Here is a 16708-nt window from a genome sequence, read left to right as displayed (position 1 = left end):
CGGCAGTGGGGAGGACTTAGTTGAATGTTTTCAATTGCTTTAACATCGTTATCATATCGCTTGAGCAGTTTTAATTAGTGATCCCCCCCACAGTTGGGTCCGTATCAAAGCCTCCGATAAAGCTGATTGGCCGATAGTCTAGATTGAAGATCGACAAGAAGGGGGTTGACGAAGTTCGCAACCGATTACGATATGACGATTAAACGGGTGAAAGAATACGAGAACACACACACTTAATCGTACGATAGCCTCTGAAAGGGTGGTCAAATCTGTTCGATTAAGTCCATTGCTAATCACACATGCATATTTTGAACAATACTTATGCGTCGAATTATCGATAAGGAATGCTACATGGGTGTTGTGTGCCTTGGTCGAGGGTTATTACTTTTCCTTTACCTTTTTTCCACAGTCGGACTAGGCCTGATCTATAAGTCTCTAATGAATCTGGACTATCTGCTTTTAATCCTACTGGTTCAATTCACAGCAATATAACCGGAAATGATCGGTCCGGTCCGTACGGGACTTGATCCCATGACGGGCGTGTTGTTGTTGTTGAGTCATGCGAGTTGACGACTGTACCCCATGGAATCCACTCTTTGAACCATTCTCACCCATCAAAGCAACCACTGATGAAAGTGGAGCATCAAAGTAATCATTGACGCAGCATACACCTTTCCATCATTCCTGTGCTATTTCTTTGCCCTGCACCTACACTGAGAACTGTCGAAAGAGAAGTACACATCCAGCAGCAGCAGCATCATGTCGGACCCGGATCCGGATCGTCACCTGAAAAAAGTGCTCGATGTCATTGGCGTTAGCACGAAAATCGGCAATGTGGTACAGCTGGTCAAGCGACGTCGTGGCAGCCCGCCGAAAATTACGGAAGAGCAGGAGATTCAACAACGGCTCGAGAAATCGAAAGATGCCCGCTCGGAGCGGCTCAACATCTTGGCCACCAAGCACCGGCACGTGCTAGAGGTGGGTGCGTACATCTTGGGCGAAGATCAGGACTACGTTGCTGAGTGTGTGGCGGACCGGATGTTCGATGTGCAGTTGCTGGATAGCTTCTTTGAGGCAGAGGGCACGAAGGCGCTGCTCCTGTTTTACGACATGTGTCCTCCGCCCGGCATGGATACGGGCCGGTACAATGCGAAGGTAAAGCAGGCAAGCAATCAAGTTTGGATCACCGATGGACGCAGTGGCAAAGTGACCGCGGTTTGTGTGGGAGTGTGTCGGCACAGTAATGTCAAGCCGATCGAAACCAAAGGACTCAGCGATGTAAGTATACAAACGCGACGGTGTGATTTGTACGACAAATGGGACTGAACATGTTTGTATGCTTTTAGGAAATCCTGTTCACAAACATCACGATACCCCCCGGAAGCTCGATCGTGTACAGTTTGGTCTCCATTTTGGAGCGCGTGCTGAAGCCGGCCATCGACTACATCCGCGACTATGGCCATTGCAATGACATGCAGAAGAGTAACTTCAAGTACGGCGTGAACCGGTTCATCAATTTCCTCAAAAGTACCGAAAAAGACATTTCCCAGCGTATCGTGTTTGAGGTGGATCGTGATTTGTACATGGGCTTTCTACTGACCGCCATCCAGGTGCAGGAAACGGCACACAATCGAGAAAAGATGGGTCGCGTTGAACACATTTTCGCCCGCTGGATGGAACAGGTACAGTACGCACTCACACAGGGCGACCAGATCGAGCAGGCTCCCCATTACGCCGGACCGCTGGTGGAGTTGGAATATTGGCGCACGGTACTAACGCGCTACACGTCAATCAGCGAGTTTACGGAGGGTAAAGTGTTTCGTCAGTTTCTGGAATCGTTGAAAATCTCACGCGGCAAGTTGGCTAAGGTTTGGGAAGGTTTGGCGGCAGAGTTGTCCAACAAGCTGATCGAATCGCGGGATAACGTACGCTTCATAAGCTCGATCGAACGGTTCTGGGATCCTCTGTACCGTTGCGATCCACAGGAAGCGACGAGAAGCATTCCTAGCTTGCTGGAAGTCATCCGTCAGGTTTACAAATCCTCCATGTACTACAACACCTCGGACCGCATAACAGGGCTGCTGACAAAGATTGCCAACCAAATCATCATCAACTGCCGGCTGTTTCTAACCGATCGTGGCACGATTCGCATCTACAACCAGCCCAAGCAGGTGCTGATCAGCAAGATCACCATCTGTCACAACTTGGATGCAGCCTTCCGAGACAGCTATAGGCAGACGGTGCAAAAAATGGCAGACAGTCCCACCGAAACGCCTTGGGAATGTTCGCAGGTGTTTGTGTTTGGAAAACTGAACCACTTCAAGCTGCGGTTGGCGCGCATACTGGAAGTCATGGAGCTGTTTCTAAAGTACGAAATCATCGAACAGGTAGCTATTTCCGGAACGGAAGTGTTTTCAGGGCGCATAAGGGCGGCTTATGAAACGCTTACCTCGAAGCCGTACGATCCATTGATCTACACCGAGCACCAGTTTGACAAGGATTACGAATGCTACCTGAAGGAGGTAGAGCTGGCCGAATCGGGGCTGCAAAAGTTTCTCAAAAAACAGCTCGCCAACGAGCGTACGGTCGATAGCAGTTTGTTGATTTTGCGGCGGTTCGAGAAGCTGCAGCTGGAATGTTTGTGCATTGATCGCCGTTATCTGGATGTGGCCATGATGCTGGAGACGGAAATTTTTCAACTGAAAGATATTTACAACGAAAACCGAGCGAATCCCCTGATACCGTACGGTGTGCCGGAAACGGTCGGGCGCATAATGTGGGCCCGAGCGCTGTTCCGTCAGATGGACACTCCGCTTGCGAATCTCAAACATCGAGCGTGCGTGGTGAACCACCGCAAAGCCCAGCTCTGCATCAAATACTACAACTATCTGTGTGAAGTGTTGATCCACTACGAATTGCTGCACCACAAAGCGTGGATGGTGTTTGCGGAGAAGGCCCGCACCAAGCTGTCTACCCCGGTGTACCGGAAGCGTACCTCGGACAACTGGTTGGAACTCAACTTCCATCCATGGATCATGCAAGTGATCAGGGAAACGGAGGTAGTGCTAAAGCTTGGGTTGAGTGCGCCCGATTTTACGCTTGTTTTGGTGCAGAACAAAATGAAAATTGATCAATGCTTTGAAAGGGCGAAGCATCTGTTGCGACAGAACAACACGCTCCGTTTGGGCATTCCGCCGATATTTTTACCACTGATGCGCACGATGTTGGTGAAGCTCGATAAAGCCTTTCTGCCCGGGTTGTGTGTCATTACGTGGGAGTCCCTGAACATTGAAAAGTATCTAGACGAGGTGGAAAGTACGCTCACGGAAACGGAACAATTCTACAAGGAGGTGCACGACATTTGGCAAGCTCGTGTCGAGGATACGCTGAGTTCGTTCGAGAGTACCGATCTGCTGACGCTCCCGGCCGATCCGGTCGATCCGAACGAGTTCTACGAAATGAACATTCGGTACCGCCAGTCGGTGCAGGTGTACCTGGAGAAGAAATCGCAGGCCATGGAAGGTGCAGTTATAGAGCTGATCAACAAGTTTGCCACGAAAATTGAAGTCCCCGAGCGTGACGATCGCGGAAATCGCAAATATCAGCTGCCGCTTGATCAAATCACCGACGAAAATAGACGCAAAGAAGAGCTGCTGCCGACGGACAAGTTTGATTGGATTCGATTCGACAAGCTGTACAAAACTCCTGCCAATCCCACGCCCGAGGCACATCTGGAAGCGCTGTTCCAGGATTACGGTGCGCTCAACTATGACGTGACAACGCTACACATAGACTGCATGGAGCTGTTTGCGTACTTCAACAATCGCATCATTAACGTGTTTGTGCGTATGGTGAAAAACTCGCTGGAAAAACTGCGCTCTCGGCTCGAGCTGGTGCGGCTACAGCTGAACAAGGCAGCCATTCTGGGCGAAATTCATCCTCTCATAGTTACTGCAATGAAGCTGCAAACGGACTGTTGCGACATTGTACCCTCGCTGGAGGATATACAGTTCTCGTTTGAGCGAGTCGTGCTGAATGTGGTGGAGACGTTCTACGCGATCTCCACCTGGGGCCGGCAGGCGAAATCTGCGGAGAGAAAAGCAAGACGTCCAATGCTGGCGGAGCAGCGTGCTGAGAGGGACTGGTTCAAGCTCATATCCGAACACAAGGAGGTGACCCGAATGGTGCACGAATTTGACGGTGGAATGTTGCTGCTAAAGCCTGACATCAGCTACATTTTGAAGGAGGTGTACGATCACTACGAATATCTTTGGAAGCAGAACTTGTTCGGCCTGGAAATGGAAGCAAAGCCCGAGCGGTTTGAAAAGATTAAGGAAGATCTGGCCTGCGTCACATACACTAGCCACATTGGGCCGATAGTGATCAATTTGGATGCTGTTGTAGAGGTTGTTCTTCGACGGTTCTTCGCTTTCTACAACATCCGAATTGGAGAAATTGTGGACTTTATCACCGAGCACGATGAGACGCTCAAGCGCAAGCTCTCCGATTTGGACGACATTCGTATGGCGATGGACTGTTTGCAAACGGTGCAGGATAATTTCTCCTTCATCGATGTCGATCTTACGTTTATCGAGCAAACCTATCGCACGTTGGCCGAATTCGAGCAGCTTGAAATAACGCAGGAACAGGTGGATACCGTTTACGGTATTCGTGACACTTTCAAAGCAATGATCAAGATGGTGGAGAAGGTCGAGAATGACATCATCGCGCTGCAGGTTCCGTTGCAACGCGAGCTAGGCGCCGGAGTGGCCAAGTTCAACGAAGAAATTACCGGCTTTGATCTGGAGTTTGAAACGAACGGCCCTATGGAGGAGGGCATTCCGGCGAAGGAGGCTAGCGATCGGTTGCTCATGTTTCAGGGACGGTTCGATGAGCTGTGGCGCAAGTTCGAGATGTACGCCAATGGCGAAGCGTTCCTGGGGTTGAAGGTGAACGACTATCCGGTGCTGCACAAGCGCAAGAAAGAGTTTAACCTGCTCAACAAACTCTACTCGCTGTATCTGCAAGTGATGAAGAGCATCGATCAGTACTACGAAACTCCGTGGCAGGATGTGGATATTGAGAACATCAACGCAGAGCTGACCGATTTCCAGAACCGCTGTCGAAAGCTGCCGAAAGCAATGAAGGATTGGCCGGCTTACATTGAGCTGAAGACCAAGATCGACGACTTCAATAACAGCTGTCCACTGTTGGAGCTTATGTGCAATGAGGCGATGAAAGACCGGCACTGGGAGAAGCTGGAACAGATGCTGGACTGTAAGTTCGATGTAACTTCGCCGACCTTTACGCTGGGTAACATAATGGAAGCACCGCTGCTCAAGTTTTCGGACGACATCGAGGATACGTGTATCGGTGCAGTGAAGGAGAACGACATCGACACCAAGCTGCGCTCGGTAGTGGCGGAATGGTCTACGGTGAATCTACAGTTTGCGCCATTCAAGGCTCGTGGCGAACTGCTCATCAAGCCGGCAGAAACGGTCGAGATCATATCGTTGCTCGAGGATAGCATCATGATCGTGAACTCGCTGGCATCGAACCGGTTCAATGCCCATTTCAAGAAGGACATAATGCTGTGGCTGCACAAGCTGGTGAACACTGGAGAAATTCTGGAGAAATGGCTGCAAGTGCAGAACCTGTGGATATATCTGGAGGCCGTGTTTGTCGGAGGAGACATTTCCAAGCAGCTGCCACAGGATGCGAAACGCTTCGCCGGCATTGATAAGAGCTGGGTGCGCATTATGTTCCGTGCGCGAGACAATCCGAACGTTGTGAATTGCTGTACGGGTGAAGACTTTATGTCCTACACGCTAACATCTCTGCTGGAGCAGCTCGAAACGTGTCAGAAGTCGCTCACCGGGTATTTGGAATCGAAGCGTCTCCTGTTCCCCCGATTCTTCTTCATTTCCGATCCTGTGTTGCTGGAAATTCTCGGCCAAAGCTCTGACCCAACCTCCATTCAGGCTCATCTGTTGAGTATTTTCGATGCCGTCGCAAGGGTTGAGTTTGATGAGAAAACGTTCGGTAAAATCGTGGCCATTTGCTCGGACAATGGTGAGCGCGTTCCGCTTGCTAATCCCGTGTTCTGTGCCGGTGGGGTGGAGATTTGGCTCGGCAATCTGTTGGGTGAGATGCAGGATACCATCCGAACGATCCTGGCTCAGATGGCTCACTGTCTCGCAAGTCCGGATTTCAATTTCATCCTCGGCTTCCAAGAGTATTGTGGCCAGGCAGGTCTCGTCGGTGTACAGCTACTGTGGACGAACGAGGCAGAGATAGCGCTGAGCAGATGTCGCACTGACAAAGCGATCATGCGTGTGACCAACAACAGGTTCCTCAATCTGCTAAACAGCCTAATTGAGCTGACGGTGAAGGATCTAACGAAGCTGGAGCGTATTCGCTTCGAAACGATGGTTACCATACACGTGCACCAGCGTGACATTTTCGACGATCTCGTGCGCTTCCGCATAAGAACAGCGCTGGACTTTGAGTGGCAAAAGCAGGCACGGTTTTATTACATCGATGAAACGGACGACGTAATCGTGAAGATAACGGATGTGGATTTTATCTATCAAAACGAGTATCTCGGCGTAACGGAACGATTGGCCATCACACCGCTAACGGATCGATGCTACATTACGCTGGCCCAAGCGATCGGTATGTCGATGGGAGGAGCTCCAGCCGGTCCCGCTGGCACGGGCAAAACGGAAACCACAAAGGATATGGGTCGAGCATTAGGGAAGCTGGTGGTGGTCTTCAATTGTTCGGATCAGATGGATTTCCGAGGTTTGGGCCGCATTTACAAGGGTCTCGCCCAATCCGGTTCCTGGGGCTGTTTCGATGAGTTTAATCGTATCGAACTTCCCGTGCTGTCCGTGGCAGCGCAACAAATTCAGTAAGTATTTGTACGGTAACCATGAGGCGAGAAAGTATCGTTTTCTAAACCGCTCTGTCCGTGCTCTTTGCAGTATCGTTCTCAGTGCCCGTAAGGAAAAGAAAACATCCTTCCTGTTTAGTGACGGTGATACAGTTTCGCTCAATCCAGAGTTTGGACTGTTCATCACCATGAATCCGGGATACGCAGGGCGACAGGAGTTGCCCGAGAATTTAAAAATCATGTTCCGATCGGTCGCAATGATGGTTCCCGATCGACAGATTATCATGCGCGTCAAGCTGGCCAGCTGCGGTTTCAAGGACAACGTTATACTGGCGCGTAAATTTTTCACACTCTACAAACTGTGCGAGGAACAGCTGTCGAAGCAAGTGCACTACGATTTCGGTTTGCGTAACATTCTGTCCGTGCTGCGAACGCTCGGTGCCCAAAAGCGTGCCAATCCGACCGACACGGAGGAAACGATTGTTATGCGTGTCCTGCGAGACATGAACGTGTCGAAGCTGGTGGACGAGGATGAGCCGTTGTTCATTTCGCTGATTGAGGATCTGTTCCCGGGCATCAAGCTTAGCACCTCGAGCTACAAGGAACTGCAAAAGGCCATTGCAAACAGCACCGAATCGCTTGGATTGATGAACCATCCCGAATGGAATCTGAAAGTAATTCAACTGTACGAAACTTCCCTTGTGCGACACGGACTGATGACTCTGGGACCGACCGGTGCAGGAAAGACGCAGTGCATTCTAACCCTGCTGAAGAGCTTTACCGAGCTCGGTATGCCGCACAAGGAAATACGCATGAATCCGAAAGCAATCACTGCTCCCCAGATGTTTGGAAGGCTGGACGTAGCCACGAATGATTGGACGGATGGCATTTTCTCTACGCTGTGGCGCCGTACACTAAAGGTGAAGAAAACGGACTTTGTATGGCTGGTGCTCGACGGACCGGTCGATGCAGTATGGATCGAGAACTTGAATTCCGTGCTGGATGATAACAAAACGCTAACGTTGGCAAACGGTGATCGTATTACGATGGCACCGAACGCAAAGCTGGTCTTTGAGCCGGACAACGTAGATAACGCATCACCGGCTACCGTAAGTCGCATGGGTATGGTGTTTATGAGTGCGTCCATCATGAAGTGGGAACCGATTCTCAATGGATGGCTCAAAACCAAGCCTCCAGATGTTAGCGAACTGCTGAGGCGCCTGTTTATGAAGATCTACAACGATCTGCATGAGTTTGTGCAAACGAAACTGAAGGCCAAAATGAAGATACTGGAAGCCATCTACATTCGACAGTGTTGTGATCTACTGGAAGGACTGTTGGCTCCACGGAACGAAGGCGAAACGACGGCCGACTTTACTGATGCTCACGTGGAGAGGCTATTTCTGTTCTCGCTCATGTGGTCTTTGGGTGCCGTGCTTGAGCTGGACGATCGTGAAACAATGGGAGAGTTTATAGCAAAGCATCCCTCCAGAATGAGTAAGTAATCGGAATCTGACCTTAGGTGTTGTGTGATGATTTCCATTCTTCATTTCTTTGCTTATTGAATTTCCAGAATGGCCAAAGTTACAACCGGGTGAAACGATTTTTGAGTACGTCGTATCAGAGGAGGGCAACTGGCAGCATTGGAATGATCGCGTAGAAGAGTACATCTACCCTAGCGACAGTGTGCCGGAGTTTGCGAGTATCTTGGTGCCAAACGTCGACAATGTGCGAACCTCATTCCTGATCGATTTGGTAGCGAGGCAAAGCAAAGCAGTGCTGCTGATCGGTGAACAGGGTACCGGCAAAACCGTCATGATTAAGGGCTACATGTTGCAGTACGATCCAGAGTATCATCTTTCGAAGAGCTTCAACTTTTCCTCCGCCACCACGCCCAACATGTTCCAGCGGATCATTGAATCGTACGTGGAGAAGCGCGTGGGCACAACGTATGGTCCACCTCAGCAGCGCAAGATGTCCATCTTCATCGATGACGTTAACATGCCGATCGTGAACGAGTGGGGCGATCAGGTAACGAATGAGATTGTGCGCCAGCTGATGGAGAATAGGGGCTTCTATTCGCTAGACAAACCGGGCGATTTCCTTACCGTGTTGGACATTCAAATGCTGGCGGCAATGATCCATCCGGGTGGCGGTAGAAACGACATCCCGCCTCGGTTGAAGCGTCAGTTCTGCATCTTCAATTGTGCCATTCCTAGCAACAAGTCAATGGACAAAATATTCGGCGTGCTTGGCGAAGGGTACTTCTGTGAGTCGCGGTTCAACGAGGTGCTGGTTCGGTTCATTCCTCGCCTGGTGCCATTAACACGTAAAATTTGGCAAGCAACAAAGGTGAAGATGCTTCCGACACCGGCCAAATTCCATTACGTGTTCAATCTGCGAGATCTGTCTCGCATCTGGGAAGGTATGCTGAAAGTCAAATCGGAGCAGTGCGAAACCATCCGGACGGCAATAAATGTAAGTTCAGGGGTTCAGGGGTAAGATGTTTTGCGGAAATCGGAACTGTGTCTGCATTCCATTCGATTTCAGCTCTGGCGGCACGAATGTACGCGCGTGATAGCCGATCGGTTTACAAACTTCGAAGATCGCATATGGTTTGTCGATTATTTGCGAACAGCAGCCGAGCAAGAGCTTGGGCCCGACTTTGAACACTATCAGGAGGAAGAGCAGTTCTTCGTCGACTTTCTGCGAGATGCTCCCGAACCTACCGGCGAGGAAGGAGATGACGTGAGCTTAGAACCACCGAAGCTGTACGAAGAAATGCCCGGTTTTGAGGATACTACTGCTCGCGTCAAAATGTTCCTTGAGCTGTACAACGAACAGGTCCGTGGCGCAACGATGGATTTAGTGTTCTTCCGCGATGCCTTGATTCATTTGATGATAATTGCGCGCATTATCGGTACTCCGCGTGGAAATGCACTGCTGGTAGGCGTCGGAGGATCAGGCAAGCAGAGCTTAACACGGTTGGCGTCCTTCATTGCCGGGTACAAGTTCTACCAGATCACGTTGACCAGAGCGTACAACGTGAACAATCTGATGGAGGATCTGAAGTATCTGTACCGTGTGTCTGGTGTGGAAGGTCAAGGCATAACGTTTATATTCACCGATAACGACATCAAGGACGAAGGCTTCCTGGAGTACATCAACAACGTGCTCAGCTCAGGTGAAATCGCCAACCTCTTCCCCAAGGATGAAATCGATCAAATAACAAACGAGCTGATACCAGTGATGAAGAAGGTCGATCCGAAACGCATCCCGACGCAGGACAACTTGTACGATTTCTTCATCTCGAGAGCGCGGGCCAACCTTCACATTGTGCTGTGTTTCTCGCCTGTGGGAGAAAAGTTCCGCAACCGGTCGCTCAAGTTCCCGGGGCTCATCTCAGGCTGTACCATCGATTGGTTCCAGCGCTGGCCAGAGGATGCACTCATTGCCGTATCAACACATTTCCTGCGCGACTACAATATCGTCTGCACGCCTGACGTTAAGGTGCGTCTGATCGAAATCATGGCATTCGTGCAGAACCGTGTGGCCGAAGTGTGCATCGAGTATTTCGAACGGTTCCGCCGGCAGGCGCACGTGACGCCCAAATCGTTCCTTTCATTTCTGGAAGGCTACAAAGTCATCTATAGACAGAAGCACGAAAACATTGCCGTTCTAGCGAGCCGAATGCAAACCGGTCTGGTGAAGCTGATTGAGGCGGCAGAATCCGTTGATGTGCTGCGCTTAGAGCTGGAGGAGAAAGAGAAGGACATTGTGATTGCCACCAAAGCGGCGGAGGTGGTATTAGCGTCCGTGACGGAGTCTCAGTGTGCAGCTGAGCTGGTGAAAGCGGATGTATTGGTGGTGAAGAACAAGGCCGACATACTGGTAGAGCAAATCCAGGCGGACACGCTAGTGGCGGAGGATAAACTGGAAGCTGCCCGACCAGCACTGGAGCAGGCTGAAGCAGCCCTAAAGACAGTGACCGGTGCCGATATTGCGACGGTACGAAAGCTTGGTAAACCACCGTACCTGATCACACTGATCATGGACGTTGTGTTGATACTGTTCGGAAGACGAATAGCTGCCGTCAAACCGGACGAAGAACGCCAGTTTATGCTGGCATCTTGGGAGCAATCACTTAAGGTAATGGCGGACACAGGCTTCCTTGGCAAAATTGTACGCTACCAGGCGGATCTCATCAATGCCGAAACGGTCGATCTCATGATGCCGTATTTTAACTACCATCTGTACACGTTTGAGGCGGCCAAGGCAGCTTGCGGCAATGTGGCCGGTCTACTGAAATGGACTGTTGCGATGGCGGACTTCTACGACGTAAATAAGGATGTGCTGCCCTTGAAGGCCAACTTGGTTCGGCAGCAGAAGAAGCTAGACATAGCCATGGCCGAGAAGGCAGAAGCGGAGGCACTGTTGAAAGCAAAGGAGGAAGAGTTGGCCGTCGTGCAGCAAATGTTTGACGAAGCAATGGCGAAGAAAAAAGCCGTGCTGGATGATGCGAAACAATGCCAGGATAAAATGGATGCAGCTTCGGCGTTGATTGACGGATTGGCTGACGAAAGGGTACGGTGGACAGAGCAGTTGGAGCAGTTTAAAGATGAAACCGAGCGACTTGTTGGAGATGTGCTCATCCTAACCGGCTTTCTTTCGTACACTGGTCCCTTCAATCAAGAGTACCGCACCGTACTTCAGATGAGCTGGCAGAATGAACTCAGCAAACGCCGCATTCCAGTGTCCAGGAGCATAAATATAACAGAAAACCTCACCGATCCCGCCACTATAGGAGAGTGGAATTTGCAAGGATTGCCGAACGATGAGCTTTCGATTCAGAATGGCATCATCGTGACGAAGGCAGCTCGCTATCCACTGCTGATAGATCCCCAGTCACAGGGCAAGATGTGGATCAAGAACAAGGAGAACGATTTTGGTTTGGTGGTGACATCGCTCAATCACAAGTACTTCCGAAATCACATTGAAGATTGCGTTTCACTCGGCTACCCGATGCTGATCGAGGACATTGGGGAAGAGCTCGATCCCGTGCTGGACAACGTTTTGGAGAAGAATTTCATCAAAATGGGCAACACTTACAAGGTGAAGGTGGGTGACAAGGAGGTGGATGTGAATGATTCGTTCCGCATGTATATGACCACGAAGCTACCGAACCCGCTCTACACGCCCGAGGTGTCTGCACGAACGTCCATCATTGATTTCACCGTGACGATGCGTGGGCTAGAGGATCAGCTGTTGGGTCGCGTGATCTTGACGGAGAAGCGCGAGCTGGAATCGGAGCGAACCAACCTGATCAAAGATGTGACAGCAAATCGACGTAAAATGCAGGAACTGGAGGCAAATCTGCTACACAAGCTGTCCACCACGCAGGGCAGCTTGGTGGATGATGTGACGGTGATTGGGGTGCTGAATACGAGCAAAATCACCTCGATTGAGGTGCGCGAGAAGCTGAAGATCGCGCGGGAAACGGAGATCAAAATCAACCGAGCTCGCGAAGAATACCGACCGGTAGCGGCACGAGGTAGTGTGTTGTACTTCCTCATATGCAGCATGACCATGGTGAACAACATGTATCAAACGTCGCTGGTACAGTTCCTGGAACGCTTCGACATTTCAATGAACCGTTCCGATCGGCATCCGGTGCCGACGAGACGTATTAACAACATTATCGAATATCTCACCTATGACATCTTCCGATACGTGTGCCGAGGGTTGTACGAGGTGCACAAGTATCTGTTCGTTCTTCTGATGGCTCTGAACATTGATTTGGACCGGAAGACGGTAACGCATGCCGAGTTTCAAACGTTTATCAAAGGAGGAGCAGCCTTGGATATCAACACGTGTCCGGAGAAACCGTACAAATGGATTGCCGATGTAACGTGGCTGAATTTGGTGCAGCTCTCCAAACTCGATCAGTTCAGTGCAATACTCGACAGCATACGGGGCAATGAGAAGGGCTGGAAAGCGTGGTTCTCGAAGGAAGCACCCGAAGAAGAGCCACTGCCACCGGAGGGAGGCTATCAGTCGATGGATGCGTTCCGCCGATTGCTGATCATTCGGGCATGGTGTCCGGACAGAACGCTGTTCCAGAGCCGTCGCTATCTGGGCATGTCGCTTGGCGAACGGTTTGCCGATCCCGTCATCATCAACTACGATGCGCTGCTGGAGGAAAGCCGACCTTTGACGCCGTTGGTTTGCTTTCTGTCTATGGGTTCCGATCCGACGCCCAGCATTGAAAGTTTGGCCAAAAAGAATGCCATCAAGTGCCGCTCAATCTCGATGGGCCAGGGACAGGAGGTGCATGCACGCAAACTTGTCGGCAGTTCGCTGGAGGAAGGCTCCTGGGTGCTGCTCCAAAACTGCCATCTCGGGCTGGAGTACATGAACGAGCTGTTGCTGCAGATCATGGATTTGGACCGGGCGGGTCCTACGGCGTACCATGAGAACTTCCGCATTTGGATGACCACCGAGCCACATCCCGCGTTTCCGATCACTTTCCTGCAGATGTCGCTGAAATTTACCAACGAACCACCGTCGGGCGTGAAGGCCGGTCTGAAGCGTACCTACGCCTCGATGTCGCTGGAGATGTTCGAGTACAGCGATTCGGTGTTGTACGTGCCACTGATTTACGGAATATCGTTTCTGCATACGGTGGTACAGGAGCGGCGAAAGTTTGGCCCGTTAGGATGGAACATTCCGTATGAGTTCAACTCGGCGGATTGGCTGGCAAGCTGCATGTTTGTGCAGAATCATCTGGACGCACTGGACCCTAAGGTGGGTCGGGTAAGCTGGAAAACCATGCGCTACATGCTGGGTGAGGTGCAGTACGGAGGACGCGTTACGGACGACTACGACAAGCGGCTGCTCAACACCTTCGCTCGCGTTTGGTTCTCGGATGCAATGTTTGAGGAAACGTTCCGCTTTTTCCGCGAGTATCGCATTATGCGTTTCAAGACCATTGAAGAGTACCTTGAGGCCATAGAAGGCATGCCGCTAGTAGATCCTCCGCAGGTGTATGGATTACACTCGAACGCAGACATTACGTACCAGAGCAATACGACGAAGGAAATCTTGGACACGATCCTGTCCATCCAACCGAAAGGTGAGGTTCAAATTCAAGAGCATAGCATATTGTATGGATGGATGGTCATTTCCCTCGATCTTCTTCTATTCCGCAGAATCATCGGGAGGTGGTGGCGAGACGCGTGAAGTGACCGTAGCACGGATGGTACGCGATATGCTGGGCAAAGTGCCTCCGCCGTACGATCCGTACGCGGTAAAGGAACGGTTGCGCATCATGGGTCATCAGGAGTCGATGAACATCTTTTTGCGCCAGGAAATCGATCGGATTCAGCGTATCCTGTTGCTCGTACGCCAGACGCTAGACGATCTGCTGCTTGCGATCGATGGTGTGATCATCATGAACGAGCAGCTTCGCGATGCGCTGGACAACATCTACGATGCGCGCGTGCCCACCGTGTGGAAGCGGGGCAGTTGGGCGTCGGCCTCACTTGGCTTCTGGTTTACGGAGTTGATTGAGCGCAACACACAGTTCAACAACTGGTGTTTCCGCAAGCGGCCCAACATGTTCTGGATGACGGGATTCTTCAATCCGCAGGGATTCTTAACCGCCATGCGACAGGAAGTTGCTCGCGCACACAAGGGCTGGGCCCTGGACATGATCACACTGCACAATGACGTGACGCAGATGCTGACCGAAGAGTGCAAGGTAACGCCACCGGAAGGGGTGTACGTTTACGGGCTGTACATCGATGGAGCCGGCTGGGACAAGCGGTTTATTCGGCTGCAGGAAGCAACCAACAAGGTCCTGTACTCACCGATGCCTGTCATACACGTGTACGCCATCAATTCCACTGCACCGAAAGATCCAAAGCTGTACGAGGTAAGTTGTCGTTTTCATTTTTTTGTTGTTGTTTGGGGTGGAGTGGACCAAAATGAAATTAACCATAATACGTCTCCACAGTGTCCAGTGTACAAGAAAGCTAATCGAACGGATTTGAACTACATCACACCGTTGTGGTTGCAAACGGCCAAACCGCCGGAACATTGGGTCCTTCGTGGTGTTGCCCTTTTGTGTGATATCAAGTAAATTCGAGGCGAGAAAGGAATTTGTTGGGGGAAGGAACAATTCGAGAAAATAGTAGTCTAACTCTAAATTTTGAAGCATGCTATCGGGAAGATGTTTGAATAAATAGTAACAAAGCTTTTACGAACATTGATCAAGTTTAATTATGTAGTTTATAGTGTGTGTAGTTGCAAAGCGATTGATCGTAACGACTTCACATCGTTATGTTAAAAAGGATTCAGTTTTCGAATTAAAATATCCAAGCAACCAAGCTTTTTTGGCCATCGGATCGTAGGATGGGTTGTCATAGTGCAGCAGCGTTGTCGCGCATGCGATATAGTACACCCTGTGCTAAGTCGACACATTGATTGATGGACAGGGGCCAGCGTTTTTAAGTAAATGTCTTTGTCGGCGTTTGAAATTACTGTTTAACAGACAAACTACTACATGTGTTTTGTATAATGCATATCCGGAAAAGGCATTGTATTCGCAATCTAACACCTTGATTTGAATACTATTCCTGCTGTTTTCTACAATGAAAAGCGCTGGAAAAGCTTTCATTTTCCTAACAGCAGAACAAACTCGTCGGGTTTTATCGTTTGGTTTACAGGTTTCGCTTTCGGTTGTGGAACTGTAACTGCGTCCCGGACTTTGCCGAAGGTGGTATGGTGGCAAATGGTTTCACTTTCCGTTGCTCCAGTATGGGGTGGGCTTACCGAGCCGGACAATCGTGTTTGCGCTAAACTTACCATATCGCATCGCACGCAACACTGTTGCGACCATGAGAGACCACACCAATTTGGGTGCGTTCGTTGCAATTGCAAGCAAAAATGAAACTGCCCGAACAACAATAATTGCTGTACTGTTTTAAGCATTATGCTACCCCGTTTAATGTTGGGGTTAAACTTTCGTAACATTCCCCACAGTTTGCATACATTTCATTGATTGCATACTGAGTGAACGGGGTGGTACCACAGGGCACGCGCTATACACGATCAAGCCCATTCCCATATCATGATCGTGATGCAGTAACATATGGCATTGCTTCCGGAGCGAAGGCAGCAGCGGTTCAACGATTGCTGTAACAGTCGTCACCCCACAGAAGGGAGCGGACGAAAGGCAGAGGCACAGCAATGTGTCCGGCATCCGGCAGTTTGCCACCGGTTTGAGCGCTGCGCAGATGGAATCCAAGTCTGTCTGGCGGCTTTTTGTGGTGCGTTTGCCCGGGGCGTATGACGGTGCACAATCAACCGGTGGGGTATGGTTGTGGCTAGTTCCAAGTGCAGCAACATGAACGATAAATCCGGATCACGGTTACCTTGGAAAGGTTCCCGATGTGGTCGATAACCTTCAGCTTTAAGAAAAGAATAGCTCAATGAACGTTTCTATCAGCAGATTCGTGGAAGATGGAAAAACAATCTTAAATGAAGCAGTGAGTTTGTTCCCCAAAATACGCTCATCCAATAAAGCACCAAATTTGCTGGGAACGCGCAAAAGGGAGATCAAATGACGAACGCAACGTTTATTGCGGTGGAGCGAAACCGAGTCTCGAAACACGAAATGTCACACGCACACACACACACACCTGTCAGGTGTAAATAGTAGGCTGTGAAATAGGGGTTGGACGGTCGCTGAACTTGCAAGTTTTGTAGCACTGGACGGTACGCACCTCTGGCGCAGAACAAAGCCAAAAAAAA

General features: G+C 50.3%; 1 protein-coding gene across 1 annotated transcript; it reads left to right on the top strand.

The window, feature by feature from the left end:
• The first annotated feature begins 759 nt into the window (after positions 1-759).
• LOC1269553 (dynein axonemal heavy chain 8) lies at positions 760-15841 on the top strand. Its single transcript, XM_308196.5, has 7 exons — positions 760-1278; positions 1347-6913; positions 6987-8392; positions 8469-9373; positions 9446-14027; positions 14104-14828; positions 14910-15841. Exons 1-7 carry the CDS (start codon positions 760-762, stop codon positions 15033-15035), a joined length of 13830 nt encoding a protein of 4609 aa, XP_308196.5. The 3' UTR covers positions 15036-15841.
• Positions 15842-16708: the final 867 nt, after the last annotated feature.

The sequence above is a fragment of the Anopheles gambiae genome, chromosome 2 (assembly GCF_943734735.2).
Source record: "Anopheles gambiae chromosome 2, idAnoGambNW_F1_1, whole genome shotgun sequence".
Taxonomy (NCBI): Eukaryota; Metazoa; Arthropoda; class Insecta; order Diptera; family Culicidae; genus Anopheles; species Anopheles gambiae.
This window is presented reverse-complemented; position numbering and strand designations above follow the sequence as displayed.

Coding starts and splice junctions, on each gene's coding strand:
- LOC1269553 (XM_308196.5), top strand. CDS start 760: ATGTCGGACCCGGATCCGGATCGTCACCTGAAAAAAGTGCTCGATGTC. Junction 1,279..1,346: donor AAACCAAAGGACTCAGCGAT/GTAAGTATACAA, acceptor GTATGCTTTTAG/GAAATCCTGTTCACAAACAT. Junction 6,914..6,986: donor GTGGCAGCGCAACAAATTCA/GTAAGTATTTGT, acceptor TGCTCTTTGCAG/TATCGTTCTCAGTGCCCGTA.